The sequence below is a fragment of the Scomber japonicus genome, chromosome 17 (genome assembly GCF_027409825.1).
Source record: "Scomber japonicus isolate fScoJap1 chromosome 17, fScoJap1.pri, whole genome shotgun sequence".
In the NCBI taxonomy this organism is placed as follows: Eukaryota; Metazoa; Chordata; class Actinopteri; order Scombriformes; family Scombridae; genus Scomber; species Scomber japonicus.
This window is the reverse complement of record NC_070594.1, coordinates 29,053,385-29,072,440: the sequence shown is the minus strand read 5'-3', so window position 1 is coordinate 29,072,440 and position 19,056 is coordinate 29,053,385. Positions and strand designations below refer to the sequence as shown.

The following is a 19,056-nucleotide window of genomic DNA, read 5'->3' as shown; positions in this document are numbered from 1 at the left end:
AAAGAAAAGAAAGAAAGAAAGGAGAGAGACACACAGGAAAGTTGCTGTATATCTTCCATTAAGGATGAATCAAGATTTGGGAAGATTTATTTGGATAATTCATTTGGAAAACTCCATCAGTCACTAAACCCTTTTCTTTACTTCTATTTTATTAACATTTATATGTAATTCATTTTACTGACTTCTGTATTTTACAGCTGCATTCATACTTTTGTTGCCACATGATGGAAGTAAAACAAGCCACAAGCAACAATATTATTTAATGAACTGTTGTATAATGTATTAACATATCCAGCAGACATGAAGCAGTTATATCTTTTATTATGAGTCCAAGTCCAAAATTCAATTCAAATATGTGGCTCTTTAGCTGCTAGTCGCTGACTAGCCTGTTTGTTGTTTAGAGCTGGGCAGCTGATGTACAGTGAGTTTAACAAAGAGTTTTCAAAAGAAATGTATGAGATGTGTGAGACTGAATCATAACAGTAAAATGATGGGTTGGAAAATGAAAACACGAGCTAACAGAAGCTAAACGCTAACCATAGATCTGAAGGAAACTGTAGAGCTGGAGGATGATGTGTTCCTCACCATCATCATCAGCATCAGCATCATCAGCATCATCAGCATCATCATCAACATCTTTCACTTTACTCACAGGTATGTGATCCAATGTTAATTATGAAAAGGATTTGTGCACCTTGAAATTAATATCATCATTGTTTTTCCAATAAAAGCACAGATGAACAAGAACACTGTATTCATTTTAATCCAACATGACTTCATTTTTAATAAAGTAATCTAATAAATTAAAGGTAATATTAATAGAATATAGTTCCAGATGTGGTCCATCAGAAACATCCACTTCTGTTTGTGCTTCATTGTTCAAAATAGTATAAAATCACCTCATTCTAATATACAGTGCACACTATACCTGAGCCACAGGTGCATTCACAGGCCTGTGTGTGTGTGTGTGTGTGTGTGTGTGTGTGTGTGTGTGTGTTGTCTCCCATGAGTCCCATGTAAAGACAGCTATTTATGTCACTGGAACGGCTTCAAGAGAGTGTGTATCCAAACTGTCTGCCCCCCTCATCCCCTCATGTTTTGGAGATAATCAACATTTTTCCACTATCTGCAGCTCATTATGGCCGGTACACACTGATTACAGGCTGGATTTATGGAGCTCTGAGCCACACTCCCCTCGCTCTGGCAGGGCCTCTCACTGGAATTGGGCAGAAGACGAGGGGAAAGGATGACAGCTGGGAGGAGGAGGATGACTGGAGAGAAGGATGAAGAGGAAGAGGGGAGGGAGGAGAAGAGAGAGAGAGGAGAGAGAGAGAGAGAGAGAGAGAGAGAGAGAGAGAGAGAGAGAGAGAGAGAGCAAGACTGTGGGGGAAATGAATGTAGAAAGAGAATAAAGGAAAGGAAGAGACGGGAGGATGAAGGACGACAAATCATAGAACGGTGAGGAAGAGGAAGACAAATGATTCGTTTATTTATTTCAGCCATGATTCTACTGCTGAACAGTGCAAACACTATAAATAAAGCCCATCTGATACGCCTGAGACAAATGACACTTTACTGTCTGATTTCTCAGAAATTACACTACGCTTAAAAGATGAATCTTTGCTTATCATTTCAAATATGAACTCTGTTTCATCTATTTACCCTGATGGCAAAAGGTCAGTGCCTCAGGACATTTCATGAATCTGCTTTAGTTCCTTATGTAATGTCTCCCTCCATGTTTGTAACCTGGTGTTATTATCATTTTAAAGTACACTACAAAACACTTTTAACCTGCTTTGAAACTTCAATTGAATAATTAGTTCAAAGTTGCTAACCCATTAACTAGAGATAAGCTCAATAAACTAAAAGTTCAATCTAAGCACAATGTATATATATGGCACTACAGTTGCACTCTAATATCTATATATCTATATATTATTTGTAATATACATATATATGTATGCTGCTGGGATGGGAATGCTAAACAAAGTTTTGTTGTATCTTATGTGCAATGACAATAAAGTATCTATCTATTTAACTGTTCAGTCAAACTGAATATGTCACATGTCCATCTTCATAGTCAATTCAGGTCATAAAGGTTATCTGGTGCAGCTGATTTTGTTGGAACCAGACAAAGATAACCAGTCAGGTTGTTCTCCATTCATGTATTCAACTTCCAGTGTACAGTGGTAAGGACTGAATATAATACTAACCATCAATGATTACATCGTTTTCATTTTTATGAAAAGAGACAACCAAGACTTACCTTTACATGTGTTAAAGATACACAGCAAGTGTCCATCATGTATGCTTTCTTCAAATGACAAAACAGAGAGTTGTCCTCTCTTCCTCCTATATGAAACTTAATTTAATTCATTGGGTCAAAAGACTAATAGTCAGAAGAACGCATGTTTCAAAGTTCTCCAGTCGTCTGAAAATTAAATTCAATGTACTTGAAATTGTTGAATGTACGTATATTTATGTTATGTTAATGTAAAAAAAATTGTTTCCAAGATTCCACTAAATTCCTGTGATGGTTTTCAGTGTACTGAAGTAGACCAAGCAATAAGCTGTCATCAACTTTCCAGAAATGTCAGAAACCAGCTTAATGATCATGAGGCTTTATAATCTTTATTCCTGTTGTATTGATCATGCATCAGACCTGTGCATTATGATGGTTCACACACATACTGAATACACACATCTCTGATTCCATTCTGGCTGTGCTCTTTGTTTCACATCTTTTCCTGTCACTTTTCTACACTGAATAAAGGAATAAAACAGCTGTTTTTAATGTCACATTATATTATGGAGGCTTGCATCAGCTCTTGCGGTGCATTATGGATTTATTGGTATAGCATTATAAACATGACCCTTATAGAAAGTGTTTCAACACAACTAGCTTTCATCTTTTTTCTCTTGACTGTCAATATATGAGTGACAGCATGGCAGACATACAGTTAGTGTGACCCAGCTGGGCTATATGTGGGACAGAGAGACCAACATAGACTACGATAAGAGTCTCCCCAGAGAGCCACGCTGAATATGAACTGTGCAGCATTTAATCTTCTACTCCAGCATTTCAACACAATGTAATGATGATGATGATGATGATGATGATGATGATGATGATGATTAGCAACCCTGATCTGTCAAAAAGACTACAATACCCATAAACTCCACACAGGTTGTTCCACACACATTTACACACAGAGAGAGAAACATGTTGTTCATATTCTTTTTCCTCCTTTTATATTTGATCATGAATCTGCAGACTTTTGCTGTTTATGTTAGCTCCTAGCTTGTTATATAATAATAAAATAAAATGATGAAAGTTAAAATGACACTAATTAAAAGCCAGATTGTTTTCAGCTGTTTAAAAATGTTCAGAGTTCACATTTCACTTTATTGGTTTATAGGTGTTTATAGGTTATTGGTAGAATATTCCATTATTTTGGAGCATAATTTAAAAAAGCTGCACTTGCTGTTTTCTTGTGTTATAATTGTGTGTATTTAAAAACTCAGCAGTAGATGATCTGAGATCTCGTGAAGGATTGTAAAATGACAGAGAATCTGCGATGTAGGCCGGTCCCAAAAAACAGATCAAGGGAGCCAATTAAGTGCAGCTAAAACCAGAGTCACATACTCACTCCTGTTCGTTTTGGTTAAGTCTATTTGACCTTTGACCTGAGTATTTGGTATGATCTGTCCTCTGCAGCAGGGAGATATATTAAGCATAACATTGTATGCAAATAAAATAAAAAACATATGCCCAAATTATTCAATGCTCCTTAAAATAAATGGTTCTTTACAAGTGGCTAGTACGTGTTAGTTTCTTTATGCGTCACTTCCTATTCACTATACTAAACAGTATTCTAGACTAATCACACAGGCCAGCTGAGAGAAATGATTTAAGTGACTGATCAGAAGTAAAACCAAAATGACTTGTTTTAAAAAATCTTCAATGATCTTCATCACAAATAGCTTGTTCCAGTACTGTGTCTTGTTTTGTGTCTTATGTGCTTGTACGGCCAAGCAGGAGGCCAACTGCTTACTCACTGAGAAATAGTTTCAATATTCTCCACTAGGTGGTGCTAACTCTTCACCACACACAAGAAAAAGCACCTGTTGTGAAATTTATCAGCGTCACTTTTAATATCTCAATTCAAAGTACATCAAACTTAAAAATCTAATACTCATATATCCAAACAACAGTGAAACATGTCAATAGTGCAGCCAGTTTTACCTTTTCACTGAATTAAAGGTGCATGCACCAGTTTTCGGTTTCCCTTCATCAACATTCCATTGGGATTCTTCTTCTTTGTCACTGAACGCTACATCTGTATGATTCATTTCTTTATTTACCTATCTCGGGTTTTGGTCCACTTCTGGACAGATGTTTTGGATAATCCTGGATCATTACATGAAAACTGAACATCAGGATACAGAAGGTGTTCAAAACAACATTACCACAAAAATGAAGGCACAGCCAAAGCAGAGGAGTCATCTCGACTTCAGTGCTTATGGGCTTGTAGATTTTGGTTTGTTTTTGGAATGCATAACAGGAAGAATTCTTGTGAATGGGAAACATTAAGTATAATAAATATTGTGCAAAAACAATATTTATTATTGGTGGAAATTACTAAGTGCCGTGCTGTTATTTCTCTGCACTTCTGACTGTAAAAAGGCAACTAAACCATAGAATAAGAATATATATCACACTCGTAAAAGACTTCAATCAGCTTCTATTGTAGTCGACATCATTCTGAACTCATGGACACAGAATATAAACTGCTTTTACACACGCTGATGGCTTCAGTCAGAATCTTTCAATAGCGGAGGACTACTGAGTACTGACCTCGTTGTGCTTTTATTAGTTAGTGTTCATTAGAGTCACAGTGTGTGTTCATAACATGAACATGACATCTTTAGACAGCAATAATATGAATATAACATATCAGCACTTGAGTTATGTTCCCTCACACTATACTCATCTGTGTTTCATTAAGGTAACATTACAGGCACACACTTCAAGTAATTTCAGGTATGAAGTAGAAGGATCCATCACTATGTAATCACAAATAAAAACACATCCATTGTTACAGGATGCAATATTAAATTATTTAAAAAAATTAAAAAAAATCTAGGAACCATTCAAATGTTTTGAAAAGTGTGAATGTATCAGCTGGAATGTGGGATGTAGCACTGGGGGGGGGGGGGGGGATACAATATATCTGTATGAAATGATATCAAAGGTGAAGAATGTTTCTCTTCTTATTTAAGGTGCTCTGGTTGTTTCTATAAGTAAGTAGACTTTTTAAGGTGGACTGCTACATTCCCAATTCAGCCTGTCATTCACAAAAAGAAAAACACATTTCATGGTTCTTGCATATAGAATTCCACATTTCAGTTCATGAAATGTGTGCAGGCTTCATGTGAAAATTACAAAAATATTTCATATATGATCTCAAATAGACTCTCTGTTGGTAGAAAACAAAGCTAAAATATGATTTGCGTTCTATATGCTTTGGATAGATATTTCTGAGTGTCATGATGACTGTACAAAAACAAACAGCTGTTTACCAGGTTCCTTTAAATGTGAAGGAGTGGTGGTCTGTAAGCCTTCTCACATTAATGACACACTAAGCTGCTTGTTTCTCTGCTGTTCAGCTCTGTCTCCTCGATTGTCTGAGCTGTACTCAAAATACAACATGGGTAAAGTTGAGAAGTGGACATCTTAGCTATCAACATGAGATAGAACAAGATTCAGTGTCTATACACATCAGATGTAGGTAAACATCTGGATGCAGGTATTTCATGTGGAGCCTCCATAAAGACTAGAAAACTCTTTGGGAACAATAACTACTATTGTCTCAGAAATAATCATGATAAACAATATTATTGTCATTTGAAGATCATTTTTTACCACTGATATAAAATGGCCTGATGGGAACAATGTAAAATAAGACTGTTTTTTAATGGGCTCTGTAGTGTTGAACAAACCATTGTAAATTACATGAGTAAACTAAATGCAGTCCAGCCACAGACATTGAAGACTGACAACACTGCACACATGACATCTGTCTTCTATCACAGTGATGATGGATGACTTCAAAACACTACGAGGAGAAGCCATGAGGGTCAAGAATTCTGTGATTCCAAGAAACAGTGATGGCGATGATGATTAAAAAAAACAACAACAACTACAAAAAACACACACTCAAAGTACACACTATTATTACGTAAATCAATCACGTACTGGCACTGACAAACACTTGCATTACGAAAAAAAAAAGATGGGCACTTGATGTTTAAAAGTACATAAAGAAAAATGAGCAGAGATGATCTGGATCATAGTAAATGCCTAATAGAAGTAAAGCAGATCCGTCTCAAAGCTCCAACATGGCTTTTCTACTGTATGTGATTCAGGCCAAGCAGGTCAGATGGGAGCAGAGGTTAGTTCCATATTCATTTCATTTAAAGGGTAAAACACGCACAAACATACTGTATGTGTGTCTAATGATAGAACATTGCTGATGTGTGTTAATGCATATAAAGCTAATCATAGCTGAACACACTTTACAGAATTAACATTAGATCACATTCTATTTTAATAGCAGCTCACTGAATGAACATTCAGGCAGCTGGAAACCAAATGAGGCACTTTATAACTTAATGGATGTTTGTGTGGGTTAGGGTTAGGAGACATGTGACTCCACTGTGTGAAGAGATAGCTCAACATGCTCCACAGTTATGGTAAAAAAAAAAGAAGAATAAAATGTATACACCTTGTTATTCTTCATTGTCCTGCACAGAGACCTGACCTCAACACCTTTCGGATGAACAGGAACACAGACTGTGAGTCAAACATGACTGGGAGCAGATCCCTGCAGCCAGGTCCCAAAAATCAGGTGGAAAGCCTGAAAGCAGAAGCGTGGAGGCTTTTACTGCAGCAGATACACTCCCACTGTTTTATAATGACATGTATCGGGTGTATGTGTTATGTTCAGGGAGACTGGATAGCTTCCTCCTAATGTATTTAGACATATGGCAGTTGAGGATTGACTGTACCTGACACCATCTCTGCCCTCACCTGAACATACCTCTGTGCCTTTGTAGACTTTGAAGGATTTCTACATCTATAATAGCAGCTAGAAGGTGACTATCACTATTAATCCAAGGCCATGTAAAAACACTTACACTATTACAGGAACCGAGGCCTTCAATTAAAAAAACATTCTAATTCAATTTCAATCTCTTGGGACATAATATTTCTTTTTTTTTATATTAGATTCTCATATTCTGGGATTTTAAATCATAATGTCATCTCTACAAAAATAACACATTTTTTTACATGTTGTCTGTGTTAAGTACCTTTGGGTCCAGTCACAGTGCAGCAGCTCCTTGTGCTCCTTAACTTTAAACTACACACACACACACACACATATAGACAGCACATCTGCACACCTCTGGACCTGTGTGTGCAGCTCAGTGCTCATTGCTCTGTTTGCTGCCATATTGGGCTTTTCAGTGCACAGTTCCAGCCTGGCAAGACTTTCATATCCAGTTTTCTTCATCTGTTAGTTTTTTGTTTGTTTGGAGAGAATGGGTGAGTGGGTACCAGTAAAAACAGCATTTCCTCCACACACACCCTGAAGTCTCTCTCTCTCACACTCACACACTCACTCTCTCTCTCTCTCTCTCTCTCTCTCTCTCCCTCTCTCCCTCTCCGTCTCTCCCTCTCCCCCTCTCCCTCCCTCTCCATTTGGGATGGCTCCACCCTCCACTTAAGAGACCGACTTCACATCTATCGTCCTCTCCTCTGAGGAAAAAGCAGGCTGAGCTCAGACTGGATGGTTTGGGATGGAAAGTGTGTGTCTTGTGTGTGCAATAAGAAGGAGGAAAAAGGATCACAAGGCTGTTTCCTGAACGGTGTGAGCTGTCAGCTGGCACGATGGCTGAATGACCCTCGTTTCTGCTTCGTCCTCCTGATCTGTTTGTGCTTTGTCACTTGCTGCCTCTTTGTCCTCGGTGACGGTGTCCTCTTTGCAGTAAGCTGCTCCGTTTCTGTCCTTCTTGGCCATCTGATAAGGCTGTGTGTTGATATCTTTGGGCTGTTAAACAAGGACAAAGAAAGCTTGAAGAAATCAGGTTACCATAAAGAAAACAACGCCCCCCCCCCCCCAAAAAAAAAAAAAAAAAAAAAAAGTGAGACTGAGGTTACCTTGGAAGACAGAGGAGTGACACAGCACAGCTTCTCTCTGTAGCGCTCAGGCAGGAAGAAGAGCAGTGTGCCTAGGACTGGGAACACTGTACCAGGGGCCAGCTCCTTCTCCTTCATAGGTCCTAACATGTACACAAACATACAAAAGGTAAGCTGCTGCTGTCCTGTCTATCATTGTTACTTTTTAAAATGTAAATATATTAATATATTAATAATAATGTAAGAAATGACAGTCAGTCAGTGAGTGATTGTGAACCTTTTGAGTGTTGTTTAACTCTAGCTTTCCTATTCTTACTTTTATATCATAGAGATGGAAGACTACACTGCTGATTTTAAAGCAAATCATTATTTTATGCTGCAATCTTATATTTAATTCTATTCTAGTATTTTATTTCTCTCTTTCTATTTTTCTGTACTTTGTTTTTATTATTAGTGTGGGGTGTGGGGGGTTAATTGTATATTTTAATGTTTCTCAAATTGCATGTTTTTCTGTTTTATGTAAAGCACATTGAGTTGCTATTGTGTATGAAATGCGCTATATAAATAAAACTGCCTTGCCTTGCTCTATTTGTTGTCTTATCAATTGCTAAAAGAAACTGCTGCTTGACAATAATATTTTTTTCGAGGTTTTACTTTTTTTGTTTGTTATGTCATGTTCAATTACTTTTGTTTTGTCTTTTTAATCTATTTTAAACTAGTTTTTACTCTCCTTTAAATAGACCTTTTCTCTTATTCTCTCCTATATTTTTTTATCTTGATTTAAATTTGTCTATAAATAAATGTAAATAATTGTAACTAAATGTTGTCTTATTATCAACTTGTCAATCGACTATGAAGCACTTTGAACTACATTTAACCTGTATGAAAGCAGTTTTGACTCTGATTCCTAAATAACTGCTCTGATAATAATATCAGTGGACTTGAAGCTCTAAGTGTGTATGTGTATGTGTACCTGTTATCAGGCTGACCAACAGTCCCACCACTACCACAGTGGTGGAGTTGTGAGCACTGTACCACATGTAGGACAATGAATAGAGCGCCTCCACTCCTGTTGGCCTGAGGGATGAAAGAAAAATGGAAGTTAAAAGAAACAAAAGGAAACACACATGTCAGACCATGGTCACTTTCGGGGACATTACATAGACTTACCTTCATTTTCTGAAGACTTACCCTAACCTTAACCATAACCACTTCTTACCTAACCTTAACCTTATACACTGACCCAAAAATCAACACATCCCCAGTTGGTCCTAAGTCTGAAATTTGTCACACACACACACACACACACACACACACACACACACACACACACACACACACACACACACACACACACACACACACACACACACACACACACACACACACACACACACACACACACACACACACACACACAGTTTTAAAATGTTCATCCTGCCTATTGTAGATCATTTCCATGTGACTCTGTTGTGTACTGTACATCTCTTAGGTAATGATGTAATGATGTACAGACACCAAAACTCACACTTGATTTGAAGTCAACACTAAAATAAGAATAGAATTTGATTGTACATATGGTGATGAACTAAATCTAACTTCTTCTACAGTTATCAGTGATTTGAAACTTTTACTCAGAATTAAGAAGTGACTAGCAAAGGTTAAACTGATCAAATCCCACAACCTTAAGCAGCCAATCACAAATCAAAGCTAACCGACAATTTGTACAATCAGCTCTGGACCCAGCACATATTTACAGTAAAAAGGTGTTACCTCGGCTTGGCTGTGGCAGCAGTGACCAGTGTAGTCATGGCGGTCGTGGTCATGTTGTCAAACAGAGGTGACATGGTGCTGTTGATGGGGGGCACTGGGGTTGGACCAGGCAGGCGCATCACGAAACTGCCAATGCCGATCCAGAAGGCCATGGCGAGGCCTGCTACTAGTCCCACCACTGCTCCCTGAGGGGGGAACAGAGGACAGGCAGGGGTGGTGAGGGAAAGCAGAACATGACAGGTTTGTGGGGGAAAAAAGAGAAATATTCACACCTCACATTAGAATTATTGACTGAATCAAAATGCAGCAAGTTAATGGAGGACTCACAATGGAGTTTGCCCAGGGGAAGAACATTCCCAGACAGAAGAGGCCCAGCAGAGGACCACCCACCATCCCAAAGATACTGAAGGCTGCCTGAGGGAGCAGAGCACAGAGAGCATGGCTGTGTGACACTTTGAGATGCTGATGCCTGTATGTACAAGTTCAGTTACACAGATAATAAATGACATTATTTGTACAGTTTGAATGCATGTTTCTTTATAAACTGTTCCAATAAAACAGCTTTATTTGGTTTATAGGTCAGGGATTCTGCCTGTCTGAAACATAATTTCTCATTTAGTTATGTGCTTCTGTGCTAAAACAATAACTCAGACATGTGAGCAGTTACCTGCAGCACAGATCCCATTATGGAGGCGAGGTAGGCCATAGCCAGACATATTAGCCCATAGGCCAAAGCTGTAGGAGACAAGAGGGACAAAAGTGGTAAAAATCTGCTACACCTGTACAGTCAAGAAGATTCAGATGTTAAAAAAGCTCTATCACAGTATCATAGTATGTTTTGTTAAAAACTATCAGTGGTTATTTACAATGAAGCACAACGACAAATCAAATCTTTGGAAGAGTTTGTGAGAATATTAACTGACACAGTATATGACAAAAAAAGACGTGTGTATGTTACCCAGTGCCTTGGACAGCAGTGTTGCTTTAGACTCAGTCATGTTTGGAAAATGGGGTTTAATCAGGTCCTCCATAGTTACTGTTGCTAAGGAGTTGAAGGCAGATGAGATAGTGCTGTGGGGAGAAAGACATGGGATGAATTAATTACTGGAAAAGACAGCAGCAGCACTGTCCTTAAAAACGTTTAATTGCTTGGTGACCCAAACCATAGCAAGGCAGTGCCAAACTATATGAAAGATTTACCAATGTACCCAACATTGACAAATCACCAACCGTAACATGTATTTTGTGAATGCAAGTAAAATGAAACAATAAACATTTGCCTGCATGTTGCCATATTGTTTATTCTGTGGTAGTTCTTCCTTTAAAAAGGTGCAAAATACAACATTCAGTCCCACTAGAGGTCAGCAAACAACTATTTACTATGTACAGATATAAACTAGCCTCTTGACTAACTCTGACACATTGACATTACTGTGTGAATTAAAATGTTGACTGATGTGTGATGCCAAATAAACCTTAAATAAATAAAGATAAAGTGAAGGTAAGTTTGAGGTAAGAAACGGACAATGCAGTAACAGAATCTTGATTTGTATTTTATCAGCACTGCCTAGTTTGACACTTTAATATGAGTTTTGTAAAGCTGTGTTCAGGGACCACTTTCTTTTTTTCCCAACTTTATTGAGTGTACAAAGCACACATGTGTTTAGGTCTGACATGCTGGTGCTATAGTGTGACATCTAGTGGCTGAATGTTGTAAACTACACCATTAATAATCCATGAACAGGACAGACTTTCTTTTTGTTTCAATTTCTTAATTTATCAAAAATAAATGAAATAACCTTCAACTGTTTGTTAATTTGCTATATGCATGTGTGCATGTAGAATTAAGTGCAAGACAGACAGCATTAAATTAACAGTGTAGTAAAATTTGTATTAATATGGGAAGCAGTCCAAGTTGATGCAGTGTCATGCTATAAGTGGATTGAAGGATCCAGTAAAATCCCCCTCCCCCTTTACACACACCAGTAAAACTAATGGACAATATCCCTTTAATGTTTTGATAGTCACATAAATAAATAACTTGATTGCACATAAAATAAGCTTGAGCAGTCAGGTATGTTATTACCAGGCTGGGTTGAAGCCAAAACTCATAAATGATTCAAACAACCGATGTGACAACAAGCTTTACCTTAATTAGTTCTTTACTTTGTTAATTTGTGTTAATCAGCTTTGTTATTATACCAGGCTGAGTTAAAACCAACAACATAGTGTTTCTCTTTGGACAGACAACCAACAAGCTTTTAAACAGTGGTTGATCCGTTACTGTCAGGCCTGGTTTCTTGGGTCATTTACCTGAGAGCTCCACTGAAGAGACAGGCCACAAACAGGCCAGGCAGCCCGGGCAGATCTTGGAATACATCCATCACAAAGTACAGCACCATCTGCACAAAGACACCAAACATGAAGACGCACCTCCGGAGCCGAGAACAATACAAATACATTCATAATCTATTGATACTGGACAAACATGAAGGCAAATGAGTGTTCACCTGATCATTGGTTTGGACATAGCCTTTGTCCAGAGGGCTGTCCTCTCCGTAGCGAGCAAACATGACCAGACCCATCAGACAACCCATACACAGGACGATCTGCTGGCATGGGAAAACAACGTAGCAGGACCTAGGAACAACAACAAACTGTTACACAAGTATTTCACCTTTGAAGATTTACAATTAACTCTCCAGGATTATAAAAACACACAACTTAGTTACGAATGTTCTGAGAAACTGATGATACCCACATGACGGCCGCTTTCTCCGTGCGGGAGCTGAGGTATCTCTGGACCTGGGCCTGGTTGACCCCATACAGAGCCAGCATCAGGAAGACTCCACCCACCCCGAGAGTCCAGAAGGTGTGGCGCTCCAGAGGGTTGGGGTTCAGGCTACACAATCAGAGAGTGAATGAACACACAAGCTCTGCCCCAACCTTTAAAAAACTGATGACATGCAACAGTACACAGACTACTCACTCTAATCTAGCAATGCGGCTGCCGTTGTTGGCTTTCCTCCAGACCTCCGCCATGCCCCCTGCCTGACTTGCCCCCACCACAATGACCGCCAACTGGCCTGCAAACATTACCACCGTCTGGAACACGTCGGTCCACATCACCGCCTTCAGGCCCCCCTGTGAGCCAGAAACACAGGATTACACTTGTAGTCTTTCTGACACAGCAGTGGACTTACTTTAGAGTCCATAATGATAAGAGTTACAAACTGTCTTTTGTCATTGTTGCAACTGATGACATGTTTCATTAGTGACTCACCATAGCTGTATACAGAGTGCACACCAATCCCATGGCTAGCACTGCCCCCCACAGGTCAAAACCAGTCACTGCAAGTGAAAAAGAAGAAAATCATTACCAAACCCTACAACAGCAGGTTACTCAATCATCCAGGTTAACATCATGATCCTGTAGAAAACTACAACACAAAACAAAAATCAGCTCTTATACATTGTCACTGTCAATACTTTATTATATACTTATATTTAATTAATGTGGTAGCTGTGTTTTGGTCAGGTGACCATCAGGCATTTCACATAGAAAAAGACAGTAAGTCTGCATACATACACAGAACAGTCAGTCATTCATTCATAGGGAGCAAGTGATCAACAATCTTATATTCTATTCATCTAGTACTTGTAGTGACTGGTTATCAGTAGGCTTTTTGTATAATTACCCCTTTAAAATATAATCCAGGTTGTCTCCCTCTGTTTACAGAGACAACTATGTGCATTGTATTAAATACTATCAGTAACTGTGTGCCCTCATTAGAGGAAAATGCTAAATGGTAAATTAGAGTCAGATGTGTTTTGGATCTTGTTACCTGCATTGAGTGCCAAAGCTGGAGCATACAGGACCACCCCCATATAAATGACCTGCAGAGAGACAAAACATTTTATTGCATGAAGCTGAGCTCAGAGGTCATGTTTTGGAACAAGCTGAAGGGAGGGACTGACCCACACCAGTCAGATTAAACACTGCTCAAATGTAAAACTAATATTTAGTTTTGGAGTGATCCTATTGGATGCATAAATGAACAGAGAGTGGACTAATGTCCTGATGGGACACATTAAGGATGAGGAGAATGCAAGATACTATTGAACACTGTTCAAATATATGATAATAACATCATAAAACAGATACAAAAACCATAATGTACATTTTACAAGGACCAATGTGACATTCCCAGGGCTAAAGTCTCACTCTGTCTAACACATGGTTGGCAAATAAATGCATTATTGTTATTTCACATCTCATCATGGTACTCAACAGACATATCAGAAATAATCAGATAACTGATGATGCCTTGAACTTAAAAAGTTACTCAGGATCAAGTTGGCTTTCAGTTGGATTTATTTTGGATAGCATAACACTTTTATTACTATTTAGAGGATGATTATCTTTCTTATTTAATGACTAACTATAATTGCTGACTTCCTTATCTAAATGAAACATAAATATATCCCAATTCACCTAGATAAGAAAGTGTGGCCATGCTTTTGACTGGTACTGTATGGAGGGGATCATCATAGTAAAGCTTCTAAACTAATGTACACACTAAATATGAAGCAGTAGACAAAATACCATCTGAAAGATGAAGGTCACAGTCCCACATATGCGAACAGTCTTGTTAAAGCGCAGCTCCAGATACTGTCAAGAGGAGAGGAGTGAAAGAAAAAAAAGGATTATTAAAAAAAAAAAAAAAAAAAGGCTTATTATCCATCATCTCAGAGTCATACTGTCATTTATAGTCACACAAGCCAGGTTAATTTTTGTCATGGGACATCTCTGATGGTAAACGACTCTTTGAAAAGCTGTTTAATCCAGATATCAAGAACATCTGTTTCAGTTGGACTTTAACAGGTCAAGGACAAGACAGATAAGACAGATAAGAGAGCCGAGCTGTGAACATCATACTGGAGAAGGACAAAGATAGGAGACGCAGGAGAAAAGGGTGTTTTGTTGAGACAAACAAAGAGCGAGTGATAAGAGAGAGAAGAAGAGATGACTAATTTTACATTTATAGTCAGAAAACACATAGTGGCAGGTAGATTCTACAGCTTACCGAATGCTCACAATACTAACAACTCTATTTGACACAATTCAAACATCCATAACGCTCCAGCGTACTTTAACAGCATTCAACATACTTGACACTTTTATTTTGAAAGTGAAACTGTCTGTTACTTCTCTACTTGTGTGTACCTCGTAGGCGCTGGACAGTCTCAGCCTGTAGAAGACTGGTATGAAGACATGAGCTGGGATGAGCAGGCCCAAGAAGTATGAGCAGCCCAGGAACCAGTACTGCGTCCCAAAGGTGTACACCTCTGACGGAGCGCCCAGGATGGCTACGGCCGACTGGAAAGTGGCCAGCAGGGACAGAGACACAGGCAGGCAGCTCATAGAGCGGTCAGCCATCAGGAACTCCTGCGGAAAAGAAAATATGTAGGTCAGATGTGGACCTACATATTTGGAAGTCTCAACCTCCTCCGTTGTGCCCTGAACAGTAGAAGCCTACCTGTGTTGTGCGTTGGCGGCCTCCAGAGAAGGCGTAAAACAAGCCGATGCCGGCCGAGGCCACCAGCAGCAAGACGAAGATGACGTAGTCCACCGTGGTGAAGTGCATCTGGACTACCTCCCCCATGGTGACGGTGGATGATGGAGGGGAGAGAGGGGTGTGGAGGGGTGAGGAGGGTAGATGGGACAGAGAAGGCCGTTGGATGGTGAGCGATCAGGACGTCAGAGAAGGCGTATCACCCATAGGGAGCCTCACACAGAGCTACAGGAAGTAAAGAGGAGGAGGATTTAGGTTAACTTCACTCACTGAGACCTGCACTGTATCAGACCTGAACCTGTCATGCATGAAGGTTTTATTATTACTGCACCGGTAATAAAACCTAATTGAAGAATATTAAATGTATGAGTGCCAACTGTGACACCAGCAGCATGAGGCACCAGCTAAATACTGCTTCATATAAATGACTAAACCACTGAGCTAAATCTGATCTGAGAGCAGACGAGTAAAATGAGCACAGCTACGGGAGGAAGTGGCTGCTTATGGAGGATGGAGTCAGAGCCAGTGTTATGTATAAACTATGTGATAAAAAAATAACTGCTCTCTGTTGGATTTGTGTGACATATGATGATGTAAAAGGTCTTTGCTGCCATCTGAGAGCATTAGAGAGAAATAATTGCTCATATTATGTTTTATTAAAAATTCCACCGGTCTAAAATGATTTAAGAAATGAACCATACTTTCTGGACCAAGTAAGTAATACATCATCATAACTGATCTTACTATTATATTCCATGCATTGCTAAATTGTCACCTTTCTTATTACACTTGTGAAACTTTAGCCTTTCTGTGTATTTGTATGTATTTATATATATTTCTTTATTCTTAAGTTTTTATGTATGTATTTTGTCTCTTTTCCTATTCCCAGTATTCTGCATTCATTGTGTATATTTCATGTTTTTTTTCCTTTTATGTGCAATAAATTCAAATAGAGAATAAATAAAATAATAGCTGGCTAGTAGGACAGATGGGCTCACATGCATCTTCCTTCATTATAAATTAAATCAAGGTGTGTATGTCACCTTCGCATCAGACATAAATGAGTGTGTACGCATGAGAGATGAGAGAAGGGAAAAAGTGCTCTTATGTTCAACAGAGAGACGAACGGTGAGAAACTACTTGACTGTGTAAAAAACTGAAAGAATGTGAGGAAACATATGAGAGCGACCTTGCTCGTCTATCTGGAAGAAAAGAACATCTGATCTAAAAAATAAAAAAAAGCTGGTGTAATAAAGCAGCCTGGGAACTTGATTAAACGGAGTAAACAGCTGACTCAAGTGGGAGGATGAAATGTCTATCAGGACAGAATGACTTTTGTCCCTAAAGAAAATCTAAAAAATGCAACAATGTTTCTCTTCTAAGTTTAATACATGACAGCATTTGGTTTAAAATGAAAAACTTTGTGAAATTAAATAACACTTTAGCAGTAAAAAAAAACAAGCATTCTAATATTTTAACAGTACATTTAATAGCATCTACACTTTACTATCAAGTCTCCTTTTTAAACAGACAGTTACAATATTTTTATGTCCAAATTTGCACAATGACTATATTACTAAATACAATGTTAAAGTTGCAAAACACACAAGATCACAGTCCTCGCTTGAATATGACAGAAAAAAAAGGAAAAAGCTACAGAGTAAAAAAGAGGAGAGGACTCACCGAGCTGCTGAGCTGACTGACACACACTAGTACCTCGATCACCACATCCAATCACGACTGGCCTGAAGGGAGAGGAGACAGTAAGAGAAATACACGAGCTGTCGCAATGTTGTTCCAAATGAACTCTACACCTGTGTAATCTAATCTAGCCAGTCACAGCCCTTTCTTTTCATGTGGGTGTGGATAATTTAAACCAAACAAAACTCAACCTGCTGTTATGTTTTTATAACTCATATATAATCTGATCTTTTTACACTTTCCACTCAAAACGTGTTTTTGTTGTCAACGACGAAGACGGTTTTTAACCTCTCGCTGTGCTCCTCTGAACATAATCCTCCTCTCCTCTCCTCTCCTTCACCGTGTCACTGGTGAGGAGACGAGGAGCAGCTGACTGCAGAGAGGTGAGGAGAGAGAGGCTTTGTGGGGTAAAAGAGAAGTGGAATGGAGAGAAATGGAAGAAAAACACAAGCTGACAGTAGATGTTAGAGTGGTGAGAAAAGAGACTCCTTTATTTAAATGAGTTTAACACACTTTTTATAAAATGAACCAGAGCTCCATTATTGATGCAACTGTTGATTAAAACACTTCACACTCACTTTTATACAAAGGCCTTCTTATGGGGGTTTTTTTTAACTAAATGTACTCTTTTTCTTTTTTTTGGTTATTTTTTAATTCTATATTTCATCTCTATTTCATGTAGTTCTTTGTCATGTTTTCTTGAAAAGCCCTATATAAATAAAAGGTCTTATTATTATTAGAGCTGGGTATTGGTACCTGATACCTTTAAGGAATCAACTGAAATGAATGGATACCAAGTAGTATGGAAACGCCTGTAATCGATCCTTTTTGCACCCAGAGCTAGAAAATATGACTATTAGTATGGACATGCTCACAGCCAATCAACACAAGTGTTAAATATTCATAATTTAGAGACTTTCAAAATGCATTTGTGTAAAAATCTAATCATGTAGATGTGGAGGAGTGGTGGCATTTTATTTAATTTAATGCTTCTATTCACATGATGAGTATCAATGAAGTACTCAGTTGGTATCAGTATGACTTTAAGGGTTATTGGATTGGTACCAGTATCATAACGTTTTAAACAATACCCAGCCCTGATTATTATTTAGCTGTTTGGTCCATTAAATTTCAGAAAATGGTGACAAAAAACAGAAAATATTCACATTTGAGAATTTGGAATGTGGAAATTCTCCTTTAAATTGATCAGTGTAGTTCTCTAACTGATGCTGCAGGGTCAGACTTTGATTGTTGCTCTTTATCTCATCAGATACATCACTGAGAGATTCATAAATCTATTACGGTATATAAAAAGCAAACTTGGCTAAAACAGACATAAAAACAGACCTGCACCACCTAAATATCATATTTGACCAAGAGACACACACCTTCAAAGATTCATTCCTCTCTGCCCATCACCTGTTTGAACTGTAATAATAAATAATGTATGAATAGTTTTTAACCCCAAACAAACCCCCAAAACACATCACAACTTTGTGTATTATTATGTGCAATAATATCTATGAGCAAATCCCATTTTAACTGCACACACTGGCAATGAATGAGTGCATAGTATGCTTGGCTGTGCAGATGAGAGTATGAGTGAATGAATGGAATCATTTATTTTTTTATTTTAGATATATTTGAGCCCAGTCCTTAAGTACAACTGACTTTCATTGTAGGTTTTGTACAATGACAATAAAACATCTTAAATCTTGAATAACTCTTTTTGTCATTATGGGACCTTTGAATTAGAGGCCAGCTAATAGATAGTACACATCAGCAGCTGCTCCTGGCTGGAAT

The 19,056-nt window shown here is 38.4% G+C and overlaps 1 protein-coding gene across 1 annotated transcript; it reads right to left on the bottom strand.

The window, feature by feature from the left end:
• Positions 1–7,876: 7,876 nt before the first annotated feature.
• Positions 7,877–15,750, bottom strand: slc5a6a (solute carrier family 5 member 6a). Its single transcript, XM_053336784.1, has 16 exons — positions 15,517–15,750; positions 15,204–15,425; positions 14,583–14,648; positions 13,822–13,873; positions 13,260–13,327; positions 12,966–13,120; positions 12,738–12,878; positions 12,487–12,616; positions 12,290–12,378; positions 10,935–11,047; positions 10,644–10,711; positions 10,304–10,390; positions 9,977–10,161; positions 9,177–9,280; positions 8,225–8,346; positions 7,877–8,114 (listed from the first exon to the last, which is right to left on the bottom strand). The coding sequence occupies exons 1-16, from the start codon at positions 15,640–15,642 to the stop codon at positions 7,911–7,913; spliced, it is 1,932 nt and encodes a 643-aa protein (XP_053192759.1). The 5' UTR covers positions 15,643–15,750; the 3' UTR covers positions 7,877–7,910.
• Between the last annotated feature and the right edge of the window lie 3,306 nt (positions 15,751–19,056).